At 46.8% G+C, this 27244-nt stretch overlaps 1 protein-coding gene across 4 annotated transcripts; it reads left to right on the forward strand.

Annotated features, from left to right (window-relative positions):
- Positions 1–27244, forward strand: pomgnt2 (protein O-linked mannose N-acetylglucosaminyltransferase 2 (beta 1,4-)). 4 transcript variants are annotated; one of them, XM_072466902.1, is made up of 4 exons: positions 1–287; positions 1201–1303; positions 9064–9307; positions 22486–27244. In XM_072466902.1, exon 4 carries the CDS (start codon positions 22558–22560, stop codon positions 24310–24312), a length of 1755 nt encoding a protein of 584 aa, XP_072323003.1. In that variant the 5' UTR covers positions 1–287; positions 1201–1303; positions 9064–9307; positions 22486–22557; the 3' UTR covers positions 24313–27244. The 4 variants fall into 4 exon arrangements, with proteins under 4 accessions (XP_072323003.1, XP_072323004.1, XP_072323001.1 ...); XM_072466903.1 differs by having other exon boundaries at positions 1–187; XM_072466900.1 differs by lacking the exon at positions 9064–9307 and having other exon boundaries at positions 2–287.

Genomic DNA, 27244 nt, shown 5'->3' on the forward strand with positions numbered 1-27244 from the left:
GTCTCCAGTTGAATCCCCTCCTGTCTGAGCGGGGCAGGGGGAGGTGGCTCTGCAGATACGTGCCGGGACGTGTGACGTGTCGGAGGCAGGAGGAGGAGGTTGTTGTTGTTGTGGAAGTGGCGCCGGGTCGGGCCCGTTCCTGGCAGCGTGAGTGGCAGAGAGAGCAGCAGCGACCGGAGAGGCCGGAGTGAGTGCCCGGGAACCAGCGGAGACTGTGCCCGGGAGAGAGATACAATCAATAGCTGCAGTGAATGCTAGAATGTAACAATGTGTCTGTTCAGTGAAAGGTATCTGAGAGCAGCGGATACACTGTTTCTGTCTGAGAGTCATTCCGATACAATGTATCCGCATCTTAACCAGATCTGTTACAATGTAGATGGTTATTGTGTTGAATTCAGGATGATATCACGGCCTGTGCCAAATGCTGCCTCCGACCAGGGGAAGGTGATGTTGAGTGTGAGTCAGAGGGCGGCCCACTCACCCTCACCCACCTGCTGGCTGGTGCTTTTTACACAACTGCCAGAGGCCTGAGCAGATTCCTCCCACTCTCTCTCTCTCTCACCTGGTGTGGCACTTATTTCAGGTGCTGTGGAGGGAAAGGAGAGTATTGTTCGAAAAATATAAGCCCTTTAATTCTGTTGTTACAAGGTGAATACGTGAGAATTGTTCCATTGGTGTTTTGACTGTTGGGTATATGTGACAGAACGTGTAATGGAGTAAAAAAAACACTTATTAAAAAGTAATTCATCAGCCTGAAATCTACCAGAATTAAAACTACCCTCTGATCCCAGTCCCAGATTTTCCTCTTTCCAGTTATCCTATTGTCAGCTAAATGTCACAGCTGTGCTAAGACCACCCAATTGTGAAACCGCAAGAGACCCTTTTGAAAGAACTTGTGACTATTTTAGCATCTTAACACAGTCTGAATCCTAAGGGGCTCAGTATTTGATACAGATTTCGAAGTGCGGTCGTCACTGCTGTATCTTGGTGAGTGCTAAATTCTGATGATTGAGTCATAAATTGAATAATGTGTATAAATGATATAATACATTTTTGTTGCCTCCCAAAATCATTCTCTAATCCCCATCCTGCATCCATCCTTGCTTTCCTCGCTCCTGTCCCCGTTTTAATGGCCATACAGTATGAATGAAATGTTCTAGGTGTAAGTGTTCATTGACTATTTCCCCCTCTTTTTCACAGTCCACGCTGGGCGTTCTCTGGGTGTCACGTACCCCTCTCAGAAAAAGGCAGTGACTTGTCTCGAAGTCCAGATGAGTTCGCTGGTAACCTTCGTGCCTTAACTGTGAGTTTTGGTTATAAAAATCGCTGCAGTCTAAACATGTGACCCTCTGGCTTTCACGCCAATACCTTTTTGCCCTGTGGCCCTGGAAGGTGGTGGCTTCAGTAAACAGATCAAGGGGTTGAAATGACCTTCGACGGATGCCCACAATGGGCCATTGCCAATCAGCAGCATATTTTATACCCGCTCCATTTCCTTTGCTGTTGACTGGTGTCACCCATGGCTTCCGTGGGTGACACTCCCACTTCTGAATCAGAAAGGTGTGAATTCAAGGTACACTCCAGAGGCTCCAGCTCAAAATATAGGTTAACTTTCCAGTGTAGTATTGTGGGAGTGATGCACTACCAGAGGTGCAGGTGAGATATCACATTGGTCCCATTTTGGGACTTCCTGAGATCATGAAAGGTTCAACATTAAAATGCAAGCTTTCCTTTAGAAATAGAAAAAAATACACTGACTGACCTGTGTGTACAGGTTAATACTGTTAGCCAGGTTTATTTACAGACTAATCAGAATAAGGAATCTACACGCTGTGGAAAAATACCAAATTGGTGGAATGTTTATAGCAATTACTTTGGAATCATTCTATAATGTGTTTAAATTCACTGTCAGAATCTGGTCAGGTGGGCGTGATACTCCAGCTGCAATGTGTAGTCTGCTTTCATCTTGCTTACTGACACTGAATGACCCGGTTATGGGAGAAAGCAAAACTGTAGCAATTACATTCGGTCTTGTATCCCTTTTATTAATTCTTCAAGGGAATATTCAGAAGACCTGGAAAGGAAAGCAATTTGTCATTACCACATCAAATTGAGTGTTTAAGACTACATATGCTCCTTAGCAAGAACCCCCCCCCCCAACAGCCCTTGGTGTGAACACCCCTTGGATGACACTCTGTATACCCTTCCCATATGACCCTTCTAGCAGTAATCTGTAACATCTTAATCCCTTGTACAGTCCTCGGTGTGAACCTACCCAAAAACCCCTGTTAATATAACATTCTGCTTGAACCGATAAAAGCTCAATTTCCTTGATTAAAAAGCTCTGCAAATGCCCAGCTCTTCTGCTAGGGCCTGTATCTCACCGTTTCTCGTCCTCATTATAGCTTCACCTCTGGGATCCCCTCAGTCTGTACTGGTGTCTTTCCTGATTTGACTTTCCGGAAAGCTCCGGGAACTCTGTTAGAAAAACCAGGAGAAGCCAGTAAGTTGCAGTGGACCATTAATACCCAGCAGGAGAAACAGGTATGTCAACCCCACTCCCGTGTCATTGACACATTTTTAAATACGCACAATGCATAGTTCACAGGTATTCAAACAGTCTGCAGTTACGGTAGGTTTAACACTGAATCTGCAGCTAACAGGTAGTCGCACACACAACATACAGTTAATAGACATGAAACACGCAAAAACTCTTGATTTTTTAACCAATTTAAGGTCACAAGCGTGTAACATTCAAGGGCGTGTAATACGGCAGGATTATACATGTTTGTATGTCACAGGCTTACTCATGCATTGGAAAAAGATGCAAAAGGCCAGAATGTCTTCACTGAATAGTTGTGGTTGCCCTGGCGTTGGCGTCGTTCAGAACCCTGAGGCATCTTTTGGAGTGAAAGCTCCTGTATCTTCTGGTCCGTACTCGCAAGATCTTCTTGAGCGTTCAAATGTAATACCGCACCTGGGACCATCCACCATTATATCCCTCCATAATGCAATGTTCCTTCTGTACTGCACTGGAGTGGCAGCCTGCTACTGCATTCCACTCGAGGCATGTTATTGAGCACTCACAGATGCCCTCTGTGTTTATTGAACACTGCTCAGGTTAGACCGGGGGTTGGACCGGGGGGGGGGGGGGGGGTGCACCAAATCCCCAGCAACATGGGGCCGTTTGACAAAACAAAAATGGAGCATCGCTCAGAAATATCCTGAGCAGAAACAAAAAACTGTCCTTGGTGAAGACTCCAGCTTAGTTGGGCAACAGTGTGCCTCCCTCTATTGTGATTACATAGAACATAGAACATAGAACAATACAGCGCAGTACAGGCCCTTCGGCCCACGATGTTGCACCGAAACAAAAGCCATCCAACCTACACTATGCCATTATCATCCATATGTTTATCCAATAAACTTTTAAATGCCCTCAATGTTGGCGAGTTCACCACTGTAGCAGGTAGGGCATTCCACGGCCTCACTACTCTTTGCGTAAAGAACCTACCTCTGACCTCTGTCCTATATCTATTACCCCTCAGTTTAAAGTTATGTCCCCTCGTGCCAGCCATATCCATCCGCGGGAGAAGGCTCTCACTGTCCACCCTATCCAACCCCCTGATCATTTTGTATGCCTCTATTAAGTCTCCTCTTAACCTTCTTCTCTCCAACGAAAACAACCTCAAGTCCATCAGCCTTTCCTCATAAGATTTTCCCTCCATACCAGGCAACATCCTGGTAAATCTCCTCTGCACCCGCTCCAAAGCCTCCACGTCCTTCCTATAATGCGGTGACCAGAACTGTACGCAATACTCCAAATGCGGCCGTACCAGAGTTCTGTACAGCTGCAACATGACCTCCCGACTCCGGAACTCAATCCCTCTACCAATAAAGGCCAACACTCCATAGGCCTTCTTCACAACCCTATCAACCTGGGTGGCAACTTTCAGGGATCCATGTACATGGACACCTAGATCCCTCTGCTCATCCACACTTTCAAGAACTTTACCATTAGCCAAATATTCCGCATTCCTGTTATTCCTTCCAAAGTGAATCACCTCACACTTCTCTACATTAAACTCCATTTGCCACCTCTCGGCCCAGCTCTGCAGCTTATCTATATCCCTCTGTAATCTGCTACATCCTTCCACACTATCGACAACACCACCGACTTTAGTATCGTCTGTAAATTTACTCACCCACCCTTCTGCGCCTTCCTCTAGGTCATTGATAAAAATGACAAACAGCAACGGCCCCAGAACAGATCCTTGTGGTACTCCACTTGTGACTGTACTCCATTCTGAACATTTCCCATCAACCACCACCCTCTGTCTTCTTTCAGCTAGCCAATTTCTGATCCACATCTCTAAATCACCCTCAATCCCCAGCCTCCGTATTTTTTGCAATAGCCTACCGTGGGGAACCTTATCAAACGCTTTGCTGAAATCCATATACACCACATCAACTGCTCTACCCTCGTCTACCTGTTCAGTCACCTTCTCAAAGAACTCAATAAGGTTTGTGAGGCATGACCTACCCTTCACAAAGCCATGCTGACTATCCCTGATCATATTATTCCTATCTAGATGATTATAAATCTTGTCTCTTATAATCCCCTCCAAGACTTTACCCACTACAGACGTGAGGCTCACCGGCCTATAGTTGCCGGGGTTGTCTCTGCTCCCCTTTTTGAACAAAGGGACCACATTTGCTGTCCTCCAGTCCTCTGGCACTATTCCTGTAGCCAATGATGACATAAAAATCAAAGCCAAAGGTCCAGCAATCTCTTCCCTGGCCTCCCATAGAATCCTAGGATAAATCCCATCAGGTCCCGGGGACTTATCTATTTTCAGCCTGTCCAGAATTGCCAACACCTCTTCCCTACGTACCTCAATGCCATCTATTCTATTAGCCTGGGGCTCAGCATTCTCCTCCACAACATTATCTTTTTCCTGAGTGAATACTGACGAAAAATATTCATTTAGTATCTCGCCTATCTCTTCAGACTCCACACACAATTTCCCATCCCTGTCCTTGACTGGTCCTACTCTTTCCCTAGTCATTCGCTTATTCCTGACATACCTATAGAAAGCTTTTGGGTTTTCCTTGATCCTTCCTGCCAAATACTTCTCATGTCCCCTCCTTGCTCGTCTTAGCTCTCTCTTTAGATCCTTCCTCGCTACCTTGTAACTATCCATCGCCCCAACCGAAACTTCACACTTCATCTTCACATAGGCCTCCTTCTTCCTCTTAACAAGAGATTCCACTTCCTTGGTAAACCACGGTTCCCTCGCTCGACGCCTTCCTCCCTGTCTGACCGGTACATACTTATCAAGAACACGCAGTAGCTGATCCTTGAACAAGCCCCACTTATCCAGTGTGCCCAACACTTGCAGCCTACTTCTCCACCTTATCCCCCCCAAGTCACGTCTAATGGCATCATAATTGCCCTTCCCCCAGCTATAACTCTTGCCCTGCGGTGTATACTTATCCCTTTCCATCATTAACGTAAACGTCACCGAATTGTGGTCACTGTCCCCAAAGTGCTCTCCTACCTCCAAATCCAACACCTGGCCTGGTTCATTACCCAAAACCAAATCCAACGTGGCCTCGCCTCTTGTTGGCCTGTCAACATATTGTTTCAGGAAACCCTCCTGCACACACTGTACAAAAAACGACCCATCTATTGTACTCGAACTATATCTTTTCCAGTCAATATTTGGAAAGTTAAAATCTCCCATAATAACTACCCTGTTACTTTCGCTCATATCCAGAATCATCTTCGCCATCCTTTCCTCTACATCCCTAGAACTATTAGGAGGCCTATAAAAAAACTCCCAACAGGGTGACCTCTCCTTTCCTGTTTCTAACTTCAGCCCATACTACCTCGGCAGAAGAGTCCCCATCTAGCATCCTCTCCGCCACCGTAATACTGCTCTTGACTAGCAGCGCCACACCTCCCCCTCTTTTGCCTCCTTCTCTGAGCTTACTAAAACACCTAAACCCCGGAACCTGCAACATCCATTCCTGTCCCTGCTCTATCCATGTCTCCGAAATGGCCACAACATCGAAGTCCCAGGTACCAACCCACGCTGCCAGTTCCCCTACCTTGTTTCGTATACTCCTGGCATTGAAGTAGACACACTTCAAACCACCTACCTGAACACTGGCCCCCTCCTGCGATGTCAAATCTGTGCTCCTGACCTCTATACTCTCATTCTCCCTTACCCTAAAACTACAATCCAGGTTCCCATGCCCCTGCTGCATTAGTTTAAACCCCCCCAAAGAGCACTAACTGACTCACCACTCACCAGCTGTTCTCACGCCGCCGAAATCGACTGGCCTGCCCCTGCAAAGACAAGTGCTTTTAAAGGTTGACTTACCTCCCAGCAACCTCCTTCCGCAATGCTCCCGCTGAAACTGACTCACCACTCACCAGCTGTTCTCACGCCGCCGAAATCGACTGGCCTGCCCCTGCAAAGACAAGTGCTTTTAAAGGTTGACTTACCTCCCAGCAACCTCCTTCCGCAATGCTCCCGCTGAAACTGACTCACCACTCACCAGCTGTTCTCACGCCGCCGAAATCGACTGGCCTGCCCCTGCAAAGACAAGTGCTTTTAAAGGTTGACTTACCTCCCAGCAACCTCCTTCCGCAATGCTCCCGCTGAAACTGACTCACCACTCACCAGCTGTTCTCACGCCGCCGAAATCGACAACAGTGATTCTCCCAGCTGCCCTTCTGCTGACCTGACATTCCAGATACAATCCTGATTGGCACTGTGATATTACAGATAGTGCAAGAGGGGCAAGAAATGCTTTTTTTTTTTTTACAATATACAGGTCTTTTCTTTCAGCAGGTAAACACTGAGGTATTTTAGCATTATAACACACAAATTCACATGATCCCCTTAACCGGCGCACATTCGTCTTCAGATCACTGCGACCAGACCAGGAAGTTGTTCAGCCACTCTTAATTCAGGTGTTGCGATAGGTTCTAAGGTCTCTTCACTAAAGCCTGTTAAATGAGTCCAGGGTTTTTGTCCGTCTGTTTCATGTATCTCCTTTCTTCGAGGGTCCTTTTAGAATGCTGCATTAAGATGGGAAGAATGGCTTCCCACAACCAGAGCATTTTGGGATGTTTCTCATGAGTTAGAGATCATGTGAGACTGTGTCCTTTAAATGTGAGCTGTTTCCTGTGCTGGCTGCTAAAATAACCAGCTCTGAGTTTGTGTCCTGGTTACACTGTCTTGTTAAACCTGATATCTGTTCACCGTAAGTACAGCAAGAAAGAATTGCATTTCTATGACACCTTTCATGATCTCAGGATGCCACAATGAGCTTTACAGCTGATACTTCTAAAGTGTAGTCAGTGTTGTAATGTAGGAAACGCAGCAGCCAATTTGCACACAGCAAGATCCCACAAACTGGCTACTTAATAATACAGGTGATCTTGCTGTGTTAACGACCAGTACTAGACCCTAGAACTAGAGGCATAGGTTTAAGGCGAGAGGTGGGAGATACAAAAGAGACCAGAGGGGAAGTTTCTTCACACAGAGGGTGGTGAGCATCTGGAACGGGCTGCCAGAGGCAGTGGTAGAGTGGGTACAATTTTGTCCTTTAAAAAGCAGTTAGACAGTTACATGGGCAGGGTGGGTATAGAGGGATATGGGCCAAATGCGGGCAAGTGGGACTAGCTTAGTGATAGAAACTGGGCAGCATGGACAAGCTGGGCCAAAGGGCCTGTTTCCATGCTGTAAACATCTATGACCAGGTCATTTCATCAAATCGTAGAATTTCCAGTGCAGAAGGAGGCCATTCGGCCCATCGAGTCTGCACCGGCCCTTGGAAAGGGCACCCTACTAAACCCATGCTTCCACCCTATCCCCGTAAACCCACCTAACCTTTTGGGCACTAAGGAGCAATTCAGCATGGCCAATCCACCCAACCTGCACAGATTTGGACTGTGGGAGGAAACCGAGGCACCCGGAGGAAACCCACGCTGATTTAGCGATGTTGGTTGTGAGATAAATATTGGTCAGGGCACAGGGGAGAAATCCTCTGACCTTCAAAATTGTGGCATTGAATATTTTACATGTACCTGAGAAGGCATAAAGGGCCTCAGGCTAACATCTCATCCATATGTCAGGAGCTCTGACAGTGCAGCAGTCCCCTGGTAGAGAAATCGCGTGTCAGCTTCGATCTTGTGCACCAATCACCTGTATTATTAAGCAGCCATAAATGTCCCCTCTGCTTATCGTATTGTGAGTGAGACCGAAAAAGCCAGAGCAAATATTACTGGAAAAACTAAGTTTTACAAATAAGAGTGCATGTTTCGAATCAGCTTAAAAATGTGAATCAGCAGCAGCTTTTGAGCAACTTGTTGAACTGCTCTCCAATCACTGATTGTGAAACCCAGACTGAACAACAACGGGCTGTAACCTGCCCCAGCTATCAGGCTAGAACCTGGTGCATCTTAGAGTTTCAGAGTTTATTTTTAGTTAAAGCCACTGATGTACATTGCAGTTTATGTCAAAACAGCAGCAACAGTCCACCTCTGACCATTTAGCTGTCTCATTACAGTGCTACTCACTAATTACTGTCCGCCACTTTTCGTAAGGCCAGAAGTGTTCATTTCACAGGGCGGCACGGTGGTGCAGTGGTTAGCACTGCTGCCTCACGGCACTGAAGACCCGGGTTCGATCCCGGCCCTGGGTCACCGTCCGTGTGGAGTTTGCACATTCTCCCCGTGTCTGCGTGGGTCTCACCCCCACAGCTAGAAGATGCACAGGGTAGGTGGATTGGCCACGCTAAATTATCCCATAATTGGAAAAAGAAATGAATTGGGTACTTCAAATTTATTTTAAAAAATGATCATTTAACTTTTTGCAAACCCTCTTAAGCTTTAAACGAAGAAACTAAAGGAGGTTGAGGTGCTGCGAAAGAGATGGAAGATGAGGGTGTAAGGGAGGTGGGGCAGAGAGGGGGATGAAACTTAGTGAAGCTTTAGAGGAGTTCCAGACTGAAAGCTGCGATGTTTCTCTTGCCCTCTGAGTGCAGATGATTGGTGAGGCCTGTGTCGAGCTGCCAGTGGATGAAACCAGTTCCTTTGCCAGTATGGAAACGATTCAAAATGATGGTGGCAGGATGTGCAAACATGTCTTCCACTTGTGCCAGGCAGTGCTGATGGTGAACAATAGTCTAGGTTTTCTATAATAGTGAATGATGTTGATGTCCAAACATGCCTCAGTGCCTCACAGATTAAGCAATGAATATTAGAACAAGAATTGACAGCTGCCTGAAGGTATGGAAAACAATATTTTTATGACAGCTTTGTAGTGACCTGTTCAAGCTATTTTAAAGTAATGGGGCAATTTAACCAGTTCAATCCTTCATGAAGAAGTTCATGTTTAAATCTCTTTTGATCGATGTTATTCATTGTCTAAACCAGTTGGCACACACATACATTTAAAAACAAAATTAGAGTACCCAATTCTTCTTTTCCAATTAAGGGGCAATTTAGCATGGCCAATCCACCTGCCCTGCACATCTTTGGGTTGTGGGGGCGAAACCCACACAGACACGGGGAGAATGTGCAAACTCCACACGGAAAATGGGCCGGGATCGAACCCGTGTGGCAGCAGTGCTAATCACTGTGCCTGGTATACGCATACATGCCCTTACTTTACAATACAGTATTTTGAAGATTTATTGACTCATAACCTCAGATCTCCAGAGGATCTTACCCAGAAGGTACCCCAGAGTATGCTCTGGAAGATGCCCCCGGAGGTCCCTGTGCAAGGACTGCACGGGAATTACCCGGGATGTCCGAGTGTCCGCTGGGCAATGACTCTACACTGGGAATCATCTGAAACTCTGATTTAAATCACAAACTTCGGATGGGTTCCCAAACCCATCCCCCAGCCCGACTAGTCCGAACCACCAGACCGCACCCACTATCCGATCCACTCCCAATGACCACCTGACAACTCCTGCCTCCCCACCCCCCACCTTGACATGCCACCCAGCCATTTACCTTGCACACTTACCTTCTCCCTGGCTTCTCAAGTGGTTGGGGGTCTTTAAACTTACCTGGGTTATGGCAGCTGCTGCCGTTAAACAGGGCGTGCCTTCACTGCCCCTTACGTTGCTGTACTCAGCCTGGGCTCTGAGGTTTGAAATTTGCCCCTCTGACCCCCTTTAACCCCCGGCCCTCCTGTGAGATGCTCCTTAAAATCTACCTCTTCAACCACGCTTTCAGTCACCTGATCTATTATCTCCTTCCGGGGCTCGGCGAGACCTTCCGGCCTGATGTTACTTATCACCTATGGATGCTGGATGACTACAAGTTGGTCTTTTTGGATGCTGAGCAGAATAGTTTAGCATTTGAAAGGTTCACTGGCAAGAGTCTGTGCTCATCCACCTATTATGGTGAATCAATGTGCTTTGGGGCAGCACGGTAGCATTGTGGATAGCACAATTGCTTCACTGCTCCAGGGTCCCAGGTTCGATTCCCGGCTTGGGTCACTGTCTGTGCGGAGTCTGCACATCCTCCCCGTGTGTCCGTGGGTTTCCTCCGGGTGCTCCGGTTTCCTCCCACAGTCCAAAGATGTTCAGGTTAGGTGGATTGGCCATGATAAATTGCCCTTAATGTCCAAAATTGCCCTTAGTGTTGGGTGGGTTACTGGGTTATGGGGATAGGGCGGAGGTGTGGGCTTGGGTAGGGTGCTCTTTCCAAGAGCCGGTGCAGACTCGATGGGCCGAATGGCCTCCTTCTGCACTGGAAATTCTATGATTATCTTAACGAGGCCATCACCACCTACTTTGGATGGAAATTAATTTTTAGGTAGCATAAAAAAGGCAATGGAAGTCCGAAGAAACGGCTAAAATGTACCAGCCAGGCACACAAAAAATCAAAGCGCCGAAAGGAATGTTAGCCTTTATAATTATAATTTGTATTCCCTGGAATATAATAAGCTCAGGGGTGATTTGATTGAGCTTTTCGTAACTTTGAAAGGAATTGTTGGGGTAGGGGGAGAGAAACACGTTTTGCTGGTTGGGGACTGGGGGAGGCGGGAATCTAAAACAATGGGTCAAAACCTCAGAATCAGAGCCAGGGCTGTTCAGGAGCGAATTCGGGAACACATTGCACAAAAGGTGGTAGAAATGTGGCACTAGCTCCCACAAAAAGCAGTGTCTGCTAGCTCAATTAATCATTTTAAATTTGGGATCAATAGATTCTTGCTAGACGTGGAGCCAAGGCAGGTGGATAGAGTTATGATGCAGATTAGCCATGATTAGTCATTGAATAGCAGAACAGGCTTGAGGGGCTGAATGGTCCCCTCCTGGTCCTATGTGCTTTGTTAGGAAACCAAAGGTATTTTGAAGGAATTAATATTTGTAGTGGTAAACAGGAGAAATAAAGTATGGTTTTGAGTGTGTTTAATTGAATGTTTCTGTGCCTGGAAGGGTGAAACCTATAGTTAGATTCATGCTGGAAAAAGGTGTTTGTATGTGTGGGGGTTGGTTAAGTTCCAACTGTGACTCTATTGTTCTCGTAGAGGGCTACAGCGTGAAGAATAAATAAAAACCTAGAGAAGGATAAATCGTTACTTAGCAACTGAGACCTGTAAGGTAGAGAAGCTTTTAAGTTTTAGTTGTGACTGAATTTGTTGGCAGTTACAACATAGAACATTACAGCGCAGTACAGGCCCTTCGGCCCTCGATGTTGCGCCAACCTGTGAAATCACTCTAAAGCCCATCTACACTATTCCCTTATCGTCCATATGTCTACCCAGTGACCATTTGAATACCCTTAGTGTTGGCGAGTCCACTACTGTTGCAGGCAGGGCATTCCGCGCCCTTACTATTCTCTTGTAAAGAACCTACCTCTGACATCTGTCTTGTATCTATCTCCCCTCAATTTAAAGCTATGTCCCCTCGTGCTAGACATCACCATCCGAGGAAAAAGGTTCTCACCCTATCCAATCCTCTGATCATCTTGTATGCCTCAATTAAGACACATCTTAACCTTCTCTCTAACGAAAACAGCCTCAAGTCCCTCAGCCTTTCCTCATAAGATCTTCCCTGCATACCAGGCAACATTCTGGTAAATCTCCTCTGCACCCTTTCCAATGCTTCCACATCCTTCCTATAATGCGACGACCAGAATTGCACGCAATATTCCAAACTCCGAGTTTTGTACAGCTGCAACATGACTCATGGCTCCGAAACTCAATCCCTCTACCAATAAAAGCTAACACACCGTACGCCTTCTTAACAACCCTCTCAACCTGAGTGGCAACTTTCAGGGATCTATGTACATGGACACCAAGATCTCTCTGCTCATCCACACTGCCAAGAATCTTACCATTAGCCCAGTACTCTGTCTTCCTGTTATTCCTTCCAAAATGAATCACCTCACACTTTTCTGCATTAAACTCCATTTGCCACCTCTCAGCCCAGCGCTGCAGCTTATCTATGTCCCTCTGTAACTTGTAACATCCTTCCGCACTGTCCACAGCTCCACCGACTTTAGTGTCATCTGCAAATTTACTCACCCATCCTTCTACACCCTTCTCCAGGCCATTTATAAAAATGACAAACAGCAGTGGCCTCAAAACAGATCCTTTTGGTACACCACTAGTTAGTGGACTCCAGTCTGAACATTTCCCATCAACCACCACCCTTTGTCTTCTTCCAGCTAGCCAATTTCTGATCCAAACTGCAAATCACCCTGAATCCCATGCCTCTGTATTTTCTGCAGTAGCCTACCGTGGGGAACCTTGTCAAATGCTTTACTGAAATCCATATACACCACATCAACTGCTTTACCCTCATCCACCTGTTTGGTCACCTTCTCAAAGAACTCAATAAGGTTTGTGAGGCACGACCTACCCTTCACAAAACCGTGTTGACTATCTCTAATCAAATTATTCCTTTCCAGATGATTATACATCCTATCTCTTATAAACCTTTCCAAGATTTTGCCCACAACAGGAGTAAGGCTCACTGGTCTATAGTTACCTGGGTTGTCTCTACTCTCCTGCTTGAACAAGGGGACAACATTTGCTATCCTCCAGTCTTCTGGCACTATTCCTGTAGACAAAGGTGACTTAAAGATCAAAGCCAAAGGCTCAGCAATCTCCTCCCTAGCTTCCCAGAGAATCCTAGGATAAATCCCATCCGGCCCAGGGGACTTATCTATTTTCACACTTTCCAGAATTGCTAACACCTCCTCCTTATGAACCTCAAGCCCTTCTAGTCTAGTAGTCTGAATCTCAGTATTCTACTTGACAACATTGTCTTTTTCATGTGTGAATACTGACGAAAAATATTCATTTAGCACCTCTCCTATCTCCTCGGACTCCACGCACAACTTCCCACTACTGTCCTTGACTGGTCCCACTCTTACCCTAGTCATTCTTTTATTCCTGGCACATCTATAGAAAGCTTTAGGGTTATCCTTGATCCTACCTGCCAAAGACTCCTCATGTCCCCTCCTGGCTCTTCTTAGCTCTCTCTTTAGGTCCTTCCTAGCTAACTTGTAACACTTGAGCACCCTAACTGAACCTTCATGTCTCATCTTTACATAAGCCTCCTTCTTCCTCTTGACAAGTGTTTCGTCTGCTTTAGTAAACCACGGTTCCCTTGCTCGACCACTTCCTCCCTGCCTGACAGGTACATACTTATCAAGGACACGCAGTAGCTGTTCCTTGAACAAGCTCCACATTTCCATTGTGCCCATCCCGTGCAGTTTTCCTCTCCATCCGATGCATCCTAAGTCTTGCCTCATTGCATCATAATTGCCTTTCCCCCAGATATAACTCATGCCCTGCAGTATATACCTATCCCTTTCCATCACTAAAGTAAACGTAATCGAATTGTGGTCACTATCACCAAAGTGCTCACCTACCTCCAAATCTAACACCTGTCCAGGTTCATTACCCAGTACCAAATCCAATATGGCCTCGCCTCTCATTGGCCTATCTACATACTGTGTCAGGAAACCCTCCTGCACACATTGGACAAAAATGGACCCATCTAAAGTACTCAAACTATAGCGTTTCCAGTCAATATTTGGAAAGTTAAAGTCCCCCATAACAATTACCCTATTGCTTTCGCTCCTATCCAGAATCATCTTTGCAATCCTTTCCTCTACATCTCTGGAATTTTCAGAGGCCTATAGAAAACCCTTAACAGGGTGATCTCTCCTTTCCTGTTTCTAACCTCAGCCCATACTACCTCAGTAGACGAGTCCTCCTCAAACGTCCATTCTGCCACCGTAATACTTTCCTTGACTAACAATGCCACCTCCCCCCCTTCTTTTACCACCTTCCCTGAGCTTACTGAAATATCTAAACCCCGGCACCTGCAACAACCTTTCCTGTCCCTGCTCTATCCATGTCTCCGAAATGGCCATAACATCGAAGTCCCATGTACCAACCCATGCCGCAAGTTCACCCACCTTATTCCGGATGCTCCTGGCATTGAAGAAGACACACTTTAAACCACCTTCCTGCCTGCCGGTACACTCCTGCAACTTTGAAACCTTACTCATGACCTCACTACTCTCAACCTCCTGTATACTGGAGCTACAATTCAGGTTCCCAAACCTCTGCTGAACTAGTTTAAACCCTCCTGAAGAGCAAATTTCCCCCCCCCAGGATATTGGTACCCCTCTGGTCCAGGTGTAGACCATCCCATTTGTAGATGTCCCACCGACCCCAGAATGAGCCCCAATTATCCAGAAATCTGAAACCTTCCCTCCTGCACCATCCCTGTAGCCACGTGTTCTACTCCTCTCTCTCTCCCTGTTCCTCGTCTCGCTATCACGTGGCACAGGTAACAACCCAGAGATAATAACTGTTTGTCCTAGATCTAAGTTTCCACCCTAGCTCCATGAATTCCTGCCTTACATCCCTATCCCTTTTCCTACCTATGTGGACCACGACTTGAGGCTGCTCCCCCTCCCCCTTAAGGATCCCCAAAACACGATCCGAGACATCACGTACCCTGGCACCTGGGAGGCAGTTGGAGGCAGGAGCTCAAGCAATGACCAACTCTGACAGAAGAAAGATTGGACAAGATGGGAGCTGTGAAGAGGCAAGCTTCCTAAAGTACAAGTTACAGTCCAGATAACCAGTGAATTGGGACAGAAAGAATGTTTAAGTAGACTGGAGTTAAGTGAGCAGAGACCAAGCTATTCTTCAGAAGAATTCAAGGAAGGGTAAACAAAGTGTTCTGAGTTAATGAGACAATTGCAGTAAGCAGATTTAAAGTGGGACAGCAGCCTTCAAAGGTAAATCAAGCATCTGATGCTATTTTAACACAGTCTGGGAATCGTGAATTAAGGTAACTGTGAGCAATTTGCACAGCAATCGAAAGAAAGAAATCTTAGAGGAGTTGGTGTAAAATCCTGGACTGGATTCGCTGTTAAAAGTGGAGCGGAAGCTTTGTTTACGTGTCATTTGGAAAACCTGGACTGAAATTTGGAATGCAAACCACTAGGGGAAAGCACAATTTAAAAGAAGATTTTAAAGTGTGACTTTTGAAAGTGGTGTTTGAAATCACTTGTGTGGAAGTGGGAGTTCAGGGAGACAAGGTGGCTCACGGTATAAGAATCATCTGGGGAAAATTTGAGGAGAAATCCACCGACATTCACTTGGGTTCAGAGAGGAGTGTGTCTGACCACAGTCACCCAGTGTGCTTAAAAGAGACTCTGTGTGTTAATGAGACCATTGTAGCTTAGGATGTATTTTGTAATCCGTGTTAATCTTAAAATCTGTGTGTAATTGTTAAGGCTGAGGTGGGAGTAAAGTTGTATAATTCAACTTTCATGTTTAATAAATGTTTTTTTTCTTGTTGTTGAAACTAATTAAAGGTAAGATAAAGTCAGCATAGTCCCAGATGACCACAGGCTGCTTTCCTCTTTGAGGAGAGGTGACTGGTGGTGATTTAACCGGAGGGTCACCATATCTCCGGCGAGGGGCATGGTTGAGAAGGCAGGACCTTCATGAAGAACCTCAACCGGTCCCGGAATTGAACCCGCGCTGCTGGCCTCGCTTTGCACCACCAACCAGCTGTCCAGCCCACTGAGCTAAACCAGCCCCCAATTAATTAGCAGTCCTGTGACTCTGTTCCTCCACGTTTTATTGAAAAGTGTAGGTTGCTGGACGAGATTCTCTGGCGGGATCCTATGGTTCACCAGCAGCTCACTGACAGCCGCAGATTTCCCGACGGCGTGGGCATAGCCACAGTGGGAAACCCCATTGGCCGGCTGCCGGGACGGAGGACCCCGCTGCCGGCGGGGGCGTGCCAGGCCAAAAAACAGGTCTGGCGGGTCAGAGAATCCAGCCCACGGTTTTTTGAGTCAGGTTCCATTCTGGGTTCTTCCTGTCCAGTTATAACATGAACGGAATGGTTATAATATATGAATAGAAACCGAGCTGCGGTCTTTAATTATGTGAAGCGCGGTTGATCTGAGTGCAGTATATTTTTTGGCATCAATAAGGTGTACAGCTGAGAGCAGCCAATTAAAGCACATTCACATACAATTGGGAATTAGTCATCATGGAAACAAAATTGCCTTTCAATGCTTAATTTACGTTGCTAGTCAACCCATTATAAAATGATGAAGCATTAGGGCAGCACGGTAGCACAGGGGTTAGCACTGTGGCTTCACAGCGTCAGGGTCCCGGGTTCGATTCCCTGCTGGGTGACTGTCTGTGCGGAGTCTGCACGTTCTCCCCGTGTGTGCGTGGGTTTCCTCCGGGTGCTCCGGTTTCCTCCCACAGTCCACAGGTTAGGTGCATTGGCCGTGATAAATTGCCCTTCGTGACCAAAAAAGGTTAGGAGGGGTTACTTGGTTAAGGGGATAGGGTGGAAGTGGGAGCTTAAGTGGGTGGGTGCAGACTCGGTGGGCCGAATGACCTCCATCTGCACTGCATGTTCTATGTAAAAATAAGCCAGGAGGCAATCACATCGCAACGTAGCAGTGATGTGAGCAAATTTCTACTTCACTGTGACTCTGAAATTACGTTGTCATTCTGAGGGCAAGTCTCGCCTAACTCCAAGCCCAGCTGAATTAGACCCCTGGAGGAGCCCATGTGACAGTACATGATTTCAAGGCCAAAACAGAGACAAAAATGCTTAAGAATCTTCGGAGAGCAGAATCCTGGACAGGAGCTTTTTCGTTCCAAGTCTGGGAGTAAATGTTGGCTGGTTAGAAATAACTCTGCGGGGCGATTTTTGGAGTGTCAGAAGACCCAGGAGTCCAGGGGGCGAGAGAGGCTAATGTTTTTGCCTTTGCCTCCTTGGTAGCCCGGAGACGGATCTTATTAGCGTGGAAGGATTCGGAGCCCCCGAAATCGGGGGTATGGGTTAGCGACCTGGCCGGGTTTCTCAGGCTTGGGAAAATTGGTTCGCCCCGAGAGGGTCAGTGTTAGGGTTCGTCCGCAGGTGGCAGCCGTTTATCGACTTCTTCGGGGAAAACAAAACTGTTAGCAGATACAATAGTGGGGGGGGGGGTTAGGGAATGAGGGGGGTAAGGGGAGTTAGTTCAGTTCAGTTAAGGCGTGATCAGCAAGAAGAGATGGAGGGACTTGAGAATTGTTTGTATAAGCTATGTGGGCAAGGTATAGTTTAAAAAAAAAAAAAATATTTTGGAGTACCCAATTCATTTTTCCAATTAAGGGGCAATTTAGCGTGGCCAATCCACCTACCCTGCACATCTTTTGGGTTGTGGGGGCGAAACCCACGCAGACACAGGGAGAATGTGCAAACTCTACACGGACAGTGACCCTGAGCCGGGATCGAACCTGGGACCTCGGCGCCGTGAGGCAGCAGTGCTAACCACTGCGCCACCGTTCTGCCCTCTGGCGAAGTATAGTTGTTGGGGGGGGGGGGGTTACGTACTGAATTATGTTTCCATTTGTATTTGTATCTTTTGTTGTTATAAAACCAGAATGCCTTAATAAAATGTTTGTACAAGGACCCACTGCAATTTGGATCGTACAGGCCGATCTCGCTCCTCAATGTGGATGCAAAGTTGCTGGCAAAAGTGCTGGCCACGAGGATCGAGGACTGTGTCCCGGGGGTAATCCACGAGGACCAGACGGGATTTGTAAAGGGCAGGCAACTAAACACCAATGTGCGGCGGCTCTTAAACGTGATAATGATGCCATCGGAGGAGGGAGAGGCGGAGATAGTGGCAGCTATGGACGCGGAGAAGGCCCTTGACCGAGTAGAGTGGGAGTACCTCTAGGAGGTGCTGCGTAGGTTTGGGTTCAGGGGAGGGTTTATCACTTGGGTTAAGCTCCTTTACAGAGCCCCGGTGGCGAGTGTAGTGACTAACCGGCGGAGGTCGGAGTACTTTCGACTGTACCGAGGGACGAGGCGGGGTGCCCCCTGTCCCCCCTGTTGTTCGCATTGGCGATCAAACCATTGGCCATGTCATTGAGGGAGTCTCATAAATGGAGGGGGGTGGTCCGAGGGGGAGAAGAGCATCGGGTGTCGCTATATGCGGATTACCTGTTGCTGTACGTGGTGGATCCAGTGGAGGGGATGGTGGAGGTCATGCAGACTCTAAGGGAGTTTGGGGAGTTTTCGGGCTATCAGCTCAATGTAGGGAAGAGTGAGCTCTTTGTATTACAGGCGGGGGACCAAGAAAGAGGGATAGGGGACCTACCGCTGAGGTGGGCGGAGGGGAGCTTTCGGTATCTGGGGATCCAGATAGCCAGGGGTTGGGGGACCCTACATAAACTGAATCTGACGAGGTTGGTGGAGCAAATGGAGGAGGATTTCAAAAGATGGGACATGTTACCGCTCTCGCTGGCGGGTAGAGTGCAGTCGGTCAAAATGGTCGTCCTTCCGAGGTTTCTGTTTGTGTTTCAGTGCCTTCCCATCTGTAGGCAGGAGTATTATGGGGTTTGCGTAGGCGAATAAGACCCCGAGAGTAAGGAGAGGGTTCCTGGAACGCAGTAGGGACCGAGGAGGGTTGGCGCTGCGAAACCTGGGGAGCTACTACTGGGCAGCAAATGTGGCGATGATCCGCAAGTGGGTTATGGAGGGAGAGGGGGCGGCATGGAAGAGGATGGAGATGGCGTCCTGTAAAGGAACGAGCCTGGGGGCGTTGGTTACGGCACCGATGCCGCTCTCGCCGACAAAGTATACCGCGAGCCCGGTGGTGGCGGCAACGCTAAGGATCTGGGGCCAGAGGAGACGGCACCGGGGTGCAATGGGAGCATCGGTGTGGTCCCCGATCATGGGTAACCACCGGTTTGTCCCGGGGAAGATGGACGGGGGGTTCCAGAGCTGGCATCGGGCGGGGATTGGAAGAATGGGGGACCTGTTCATCGAAGGGATGTTTACGAGCCTAGGGGCACTGGAGGAGAAGTTCGAGTTACCCCCGGGAAATGCCTTTAGATATAGGCAGATGAGGGCTTTTGTGAGGCGACAGGTGAGGGAATTCCCGTTGCTCCCGGCACAAGAAGTTCAAGATAGGGTGATCTCTGGTGTATGGGGCGGGGAGAGCAAGGTGTCGGAAATACACCAGGAGTTGAAAGAAGAGGGGGAAGCACTGGTAGAAGAGTTGAAGGGTAAATGGGAGGAGGAGCTGGGGGAGGAGATCGAGGAAGGTCTGTGGGCTGATGCCCTAGGTAGGGTTAATTCCTCCTCCTCGTGTGCCAGGCTCAGCCTGATACAATTTAAGGTGGTCCACAGAGCGCACTTGACGGGGGCGAGGTTGAGTAGGTTCTTTGGGGTGGAGGACAGATGTGGAAGGTGCTCAGGGAGCCCGGCGAACCATGTCCATATGTTTTGGTCATGCCCGGCACTGAAGGGGTTCTGGAGAGGAGTGGCGGGAGCAATATCTCAGGTGGTGAAAGTCCGGGTCAAGACAAGCTGGGGGCTAGCAATATTTGGAGTAGTGGATGAACCGGGAGTGCAGGAGGCGAAAGAGGCCGGCATTCTGGCCTTTGCGTCCCTAGTAGCCCGGCGAAGGATCTTGCTAATGTGGAAGGAGGCGAAGCCCCCCAGCCTGGAGGCCTGGATAAATGATATGGCTGGGTTCATAAAGTTGGAGAGGATTAAGTTCGCCTTGAGAGGGTCTGCGCAGGGGTTCTACAGGCGGTGGCATCCGTTCCTAGACTATCTCGGGGGGGGGGGGGGGGTGGTGGTGGTGGGGGGGGGGGGCGGGGGGGTGGGTGGGGGGGGGGTGGAGAGAATGCATCCACAAACAGATGTTCTGAACCTAGATAGAAAAACAATACACAAATAGCATTCATGATTAAAGATTTTGCTGTACCTGAGAAAACCATTTTGCACTGTTTTATTCATGTTGCACACAAGGCTGCTTTGCAGCTCGTTTCCACATTAACATCTGCTGTTTGGCTGTGAAAACGTTGGCCTTGTGTTTATTTCTGTCCTTGTTCCCAGCTCTTGGGGAGTTACAAGGAGCACTGCATGCAACCAGCCTTTGAGATGCTGGCAAATAGCAGGAGGCAGTTGTCGAAGTGGCAGCGCCGGCTCACTACCGGGGAGTGAATTAGATTTAGCAGGGAGGGTAGTAGTAATCAGATAGGTAGTCAAGGTGGACAGACCGAAAAGACGGGATTTTGTTGCAGTTTAACTTATGACAGGAGCAATCTTTGATTTAATGTATTGATGCCAAGAGGGCTGCAGAATATAAAATACTCTGGAGAGTGTATAAGGCTACCTGGGGAGAGTAACTGGAGCAAAATATGCTGGAGCAGGCAAGATTATACACCGTCACATGGAAATACTGTGGAATTATGTTTTTTGTACTGATTTGTGTGCAAATTGCTTTCAAAATGTTTTATTCCCCCTATTTATATTATTGCATCGTGCTTTGAATACAACATCACCTTGCATTTATATCGCACCTTCACCGTAGTGGGCCGTTATTCATGCACACTCCTTGCTTGTTTGGTCGTGTAATGGTTACATTATTGGTTGTATAAGAGGGTGCAGAGTTAAGATACAGGTCAGCCATGATTTCATTGAATGGCAGAACTGGCTCGAGGGACTCAAAGGCCAAATTACGTTCCCATTTCCTGCTGTGTTGAGGTTACTGTGTTATCTTCTGAGGGGACATGTAGGGGCAACCCAAGTGGAGGTCTTTAAAATTAGGAAAGGTTTTGATAGGCACAGGGAGAATATTTATTCCCACTTGTGGAGAAGAGGAAAACAAGAGGCCATCAATGTATCAGTTATAATAAAGAACCAGCAGCGAATTCAGAAATGAACCTTCCTTCTCCAGAATTGTGAGAATGTGAAACTCACTACCACAGGGAGTAATTGAGGTGAATAGTATAGATTCATTAAAGGGGAAATTAGATAAATCTGAAAGGGAGCAGGGGATAAGGGGGTTCGGATCATACAATACAGAAGAGGCCCTTCAGCCCGTCAAGCCTGCACCACTACTCTCGACTACTCTAATCCCATTTCCCAGTTATCCTGATAGAATTAGATGATGAAAGATGGGAGAAGTTGCAAGTGGAGCATGGAAGCCAATAAAGACTGGCCAGAACTGTTTCTGGCCAACACTTTGCATATTAATAATTGGAATTGAGAATATTTTTATTGCCCAGTGCCTTCCACGTGACCAACGCTCTTTTAAAAAAACAAAAAATCATGAGCACCGTTTTCTTCCTAGTTGGGAATAAAACTCAATACATTGAGTTAACTATTTGTTAATTATGACACTATTCCACCAAGCTGGCTTTTGTTTGAGTTGATTCACAGTGGAAGAGAGCAGCAAGAGCAGGAGTTGGTGCAAAATATTGTCTCCCAGCTACATAGGAGGAAGGAATGTTGGGGCGGAGGAAAGAACTTAAGAGATAGGAGCAGCAGTAACTTGACCCGCCAGCCTCCTCCGCCAGTTAATAAGATCCTGGCTGAATTTGGGTTCTAAACTCTGCAATTCCTTCCCCAGATATCTAGAATCATACAATCCCTACAGTGCAGAAGGAGACATTCAGCCCATCCAGTCTGCACCGACTCTAGGAAAGACCACCCTACCTAGGCCCACCCCTCCGTCCTATCCCCGTAATCCCACCCAACCTTTTTGGACACTTAAGGGGCAATTTAGCACAGCCAGTCCACCTAACCTGCACACCTTTGGACCATGGGAGGAAACCGGAGCACCCGGAGGAAACCCACACAGACACGGGGAGAAAGTGTAGACTCTGCACAGTCACCCGAGGCCGGAATCGAACCTGGGACCCAGGCTCTGTGAGGCAGCAGTGCTAACCACTGCAACTCTGCCTCTTTCCTCTTCTAAGATGTGCCTTTTGATAATGTCTGTGTGAGGCACCTTGGAACATTTCGCAAAATTAGAGGCGCTATATAAATGCAGGTTTTATTACTAATAGTTCCTCTTGCTATGGGGCTATAATGTGATTTCTCAATGGTTTTGATTTGTAGCATCTGCCTGATAATGCTATCTTGTTCTTTTTTAAGGATCCTCACTTTTGCCTTGATTGAAGGAAATCTCATCACCATCTCCTCGCTGTGAAATCCATTCATCCCTACATGCATAGACCAAATTGCAGAATGAGCATCGCAGTTATTTTCAACGCTCTGCTCGTGTCCATTCTGGCAGCTGTGTTGTGGAAGTACGTTAAGTTGTGGGAACATGCCGTGTCCATTGAGGAAGAGTTGATGCTGTCCCAGCAGACTCAAGAGCTGTCCCAAATTAGGATTGATTATCATGTTGCCCTGCAAGCCCTCATGGAAGATGGCACCAGAATGGTTTGCACAGGAAGAATGCACACTGAGCGAATCTGCCGCTTCGAGTCTCTCTGTTACTCTACCGAGGCTGAGGAGTTTGTCTTCTTCCATAGCAATGCTTCTGTCTTGCTGCCAAATCTGGGCTCCCGCCGGTTTCAGCCTGCTCTGCTAGACCTGTCTTCTGTAGACGATCACACCACACAATACTTCAATTTTGTGGAGTTACCTGTTGCTGCTCTTAAGTTAATGCCGAAGCCGGTGTTTGTGCCAGATGTTGCATTGATCATGAACCGTTTCAACTCCGACAACCTCATGCATGTCTTTCATGATGATCTCCTCCCAATCTACTACACCATGCAGCAGTTTCCAGACCTGGACCAAGATTCGCGATTGGTGTTTATGGAAGGTTGGAGTGAAGGGTCACACTTTGACCTCTACAAGTTACTTACCAACAAGCAGCCCCTACTGAGGGAACAACTGAAAGGTCTCGGCAAGTTACTTTGCTTTACAAAGTCTTACGTTGGATTGTCAAAAATGACAACTTGGTATCAGTATGGGTTCATCCAACCTCAGGGACCAAAAGCAAATTTATTGGTATCTGGGAATGAAATCAGGCAATTCACAAACTTCCTAGTGGAACGGTTAAACGCTACCACAGACTCCGGTGGGGAAGGGTACATTGTGGTATTCAGTCGCGCAGTCAATAGGCTAATTCTGAATGAGGCGGAACTGATCTTGGGCTTTGCACAGGAATTTCAGATGAAGGCAATTGCGGTCTCTCTGGATGACCACTCCTTTGGAGATCTGGTGGGACTGATTAGTGGAGCCTCCATGCTGGTCAGCATGCATGGATCCCAGCTGGTGATGGCCCTCTTTCTACCCCCAGGAGCTGTGGTTGTCGAACTCTTCCCTTACGCTGTTAATCCAGAACACTACACGCCTTATAAAACCCTGGCATCTCTCCCAGGAATGGACCTGCAATATGTTGCCTGGCAGAATACTAAGGAGGAGAATACGGTTGCCCACCCCAACAGGCCATGGGAGCAAGGTGGAATTGCTCATCTCATTAAAGCAGAGCAAGAGCATATAATAAAGAGCAAAGAGGTCCCTCGCCATCTGTGCTGTCGAAATCCCGAGTGGCTGTTTCGTATTTATCAGGATACACTGGTTGACATCCCCTCACTGATGAGCACCATTCATCAGTCTGTGAAATCCAAACTTCCTCTCAGAAAGGTGAAGTCAAACAGTGTAATATATCCTGGAAAAGTTAGAGATTCCAAGTGCCAAACCTCTGTCCAGAGCGCCATAGGGGCAAAGTTGTCCATTTCATGGCAAGTACCTTGGAATCTGAAGTATTTAAAGGTAAAAGAGGTGAAGTATGAGGTCTGGATACAGGAACAAGGTGAGAACACATACATGCCTTACATCTTGCCTTACCAGAACTACACATTCATGGAAAACATTAAACCATTTACAACCTATCTGGTTTGGATAAGGTGCATCTTTAATAAAAACCTTCTTGGCCCATTTGCAGAGGCACTGACTTGTAACACATAAACTGAGATTGCCAGGCAGACGAGAAAGAAACATGCTGTACTTGATTAAGTTGCGTGGCTTAAAAATGTGTAATTCAATATTCGTTTAGCCCCCGTAGCTGAAAATATTTGTAGCAGATAACGGTACAGACCTTAAATAATGGTTATTTTGGGGCTTTTGTGCACAGTTGAGTGAGCCTGTAGTCAATTGCTGACCTGACGTAAAGAGGGGCAGGTTCAAAGCCAATTCAGGTGTGGCTGAAGTGAAGTTCCCTCTGGTTGTGATGAACAACAACTAAAATGAGCAATGTTGTTTTGGACTGGTTCTTAACCAGTGGTTGGATAAAACTCCAGGGGTATCTGAACCCACAAATTCAATGTCGAAGTAAGGGTGGTACCCATTGGCTGTGAGCCAGAGAGAATGTGAATATTTGGATTCATAATTAAGGCAATTTTGGGGTTTGGAAGCCAAGACGGTTAACTTGCTCATGTGTGCAACCTAGAAATATTAAACATCATTCGACTGAAGTGAAGAAACCAAGCTAAGCTTCACCAACAAATGTAATGTGCCATGAGAACTTCACACAGGCCTGCTTGTGGTCTGAGCCACAACTGCAGAAATGAACACACTAGGGATGTCGATCGGCTATAGTGATCCTGCTTGGTAAAGTGCTTTGACTTTTTATACAGCTTTTATTTACCTCTGTCGGATGTTCTCATCAGCAAATCTCTCAACTGGAAACGACTTTGTTACACCTATATTGCGGAGTGGTGAAGAGCAGCTGTCCTGTCACCGTTCCTGCCTAAAATACAATGAACTACATCTCCCTTCAGACGCTAAAAACATGTTCCTTTATTGAACTTGGCTGATCCCCATCTCCCACCAATTGTTTTTTCTCAAACATTGATGAGCCCTGTGTCGATTGTCTCCTGTTCCCCTCGCCTTGAATCAACTCCCTGATTCTGCGATCCTGTGTATGATTTTAGTAAAACTAAACTTTTACCCGATTCTAAATTATGACCCTAAAATCTTCTTTCCCTCCATCTCTTTTCAGAAACAGAAAAAAAAGTCCAGAGTACGCAGCTGCTGCTTAATGTGCTAAATTCTGGTACAAATCTTCCACCATTGGCTGAACCTCTGATAATGTAATACTCCGGACATGGTTCCGTCAATTCCAATTCCAGTCTTTAAAATCTCGCTCTCGGTTTATATATTTATAATCTTGCCTTGTGTTTACAACTGTGTGCTTATTTGCAATAATCTTATTGGATTAAATGTTGAAGTAGAGTTAACAAATTTGCACTCCCCAGTGCGAAGCATCAGACATCGATCATTCAATCCAGCACAGGAACCACGGGCTGAATGGCCTCTGCTTCTGTGCTGCATCATTCTGTGATTAAAATTGATGGGACAGAGTAAAGTTCCCCTCAGTTCCCAAATGGCCTGTGCTTTGGTGCTAATTTTTAAGCCAGGATGCTGTGAGCCTGGGAGGTGATGGTGTTCCAATTATATGGCTGCTATCATGCTTCTCAGTGGTAGAGTTTGCTTCTTGGGCTATGCCATTGGGATACATTTGGTGAGTTTCTGCCCTTCTCCAGGTGAACGGTGCACATTGAAACCAGATTGCGCCAGCACTGGAACTGGTGGACACTGGGTTCAGGTGCGAAAGCACCAATCTGGTAGACTGTTTTGCTGTCCGTGACGCTGAGCATATTAAGCCATATTCAGGTGACTATCCCATCACATTCGAGTCACGAAGCTTGCAGATGGTGGCGAGTTATCGAGGGGTCACTTGCCATAGAGTATCCAGCGTCTGATCTTGCAGTTGGATTCAGTTTGGCTTCTGGTCAAGATGTCAACAACTGGTCCCTATGTAATGGGGAGGTTCACTGAAGGTCAGGAATGGGTGCCTGAGTTTTCCTCGGACTGGCACTTATGTGGTACAATTTATGGAGGAGTAAATTCTAACTACCTTAGTTGAATGCAGAGGCTGAGTAATGGAATTTGCTTTATTGGAATCTGCAACTCATGTTAAAGGAACACGAAAAGCTCAGGCGGTCGGGTATGAATCAGCAAAGTTGTTTCATTTTGAAAATTAAAGGGAATGTAAAATTGGGGGGAAAGAAAATCCTGCCTGAAGCCTCGAGCTGGGATTGGGGATTGCAGTGCTGGGTAAAGCAGGAAGCAGATGCCAGTACCTGTAACAGCAGGTTAGCGTAAAGGGTAAGAGACCTTTTTGTCAACGCAGGCATCTCCGTCTCCATGCCATCTTCTATTGAAGCGTCCTAATGACCAGGATTGAGTTGCATGAATAGCATTCATTGGATGTTAACTGTGCTGAATGACCTCAATTACGGCAGATGAACAAAGGAAGCCGTGCCTTTTATATCGCACCTTTCACAACCTTGCCATGTCCCAAAGTGCGTTACAGTCAAATTCCACCTGGATAGAAGAGAAAAAGTGAAAACCTCTCTGAGCAGCAGGGGTGGACTGATTAACAACTGCATGAGCTTTACATCAGTAAGTGGGATGAACACAAGAACAAATATAGAAAAACAGACATTCAATCTTGGGAGCCAAGCAAAAATAATCTAACAATGTAATAATGTAAAGTGTGAACTGTGAGTGTAAGATGGTTGTGTTGTGAATGTTTTGAAATGTCTTTAATATTTGTCTAGTTTGTAATCGATGTGCTACACTTTTTTTGATTCAGGGAACATTGACTATTTATCAATGACTAATTCATTGTATTGTTGACCAGGATGTGGTGAACTATACAGAAGAAACATGCTGCTTTAATTCTGGTACTGCGGGTTATTTCGTACTGTGTCCAGATGTACATTTCTGTTTGAGCAGAATTTGAGCCAAAGGCTGTGTAATTTTTGTTTTTAATGTTAACATAAATCTGTATGGCATCTCTGTACCTTGGGAAATTAAATGTGGGATTGGCGGA

Source organism: Scyliorhinus torazame, chromosome 11 (genome assembly GCF_047496885.1).
Source record: "Scyliorhinus torazame isolate Kashiwa2021f chromosome 11, sScyTor2.1, whole genome shotgun sequence".
NCBI classification, from domain to species: Eukaryota; Metazoa; Chordata; class Chondrichthyes; order Carcharhiniformes; family Scyliorhinidae; genus Scyliorhinus; species Scyliorhinus torazame.

What these genes read in the sequence shown, in the direction of transcription:
- pomgnt2 (XM_072466902.1), top strand. Translation starts at nt 22,558, where the DNA reads ATGCATAGACCAAATTGCAGAATGAGCATCGCAGTTATTTTCAACGCT.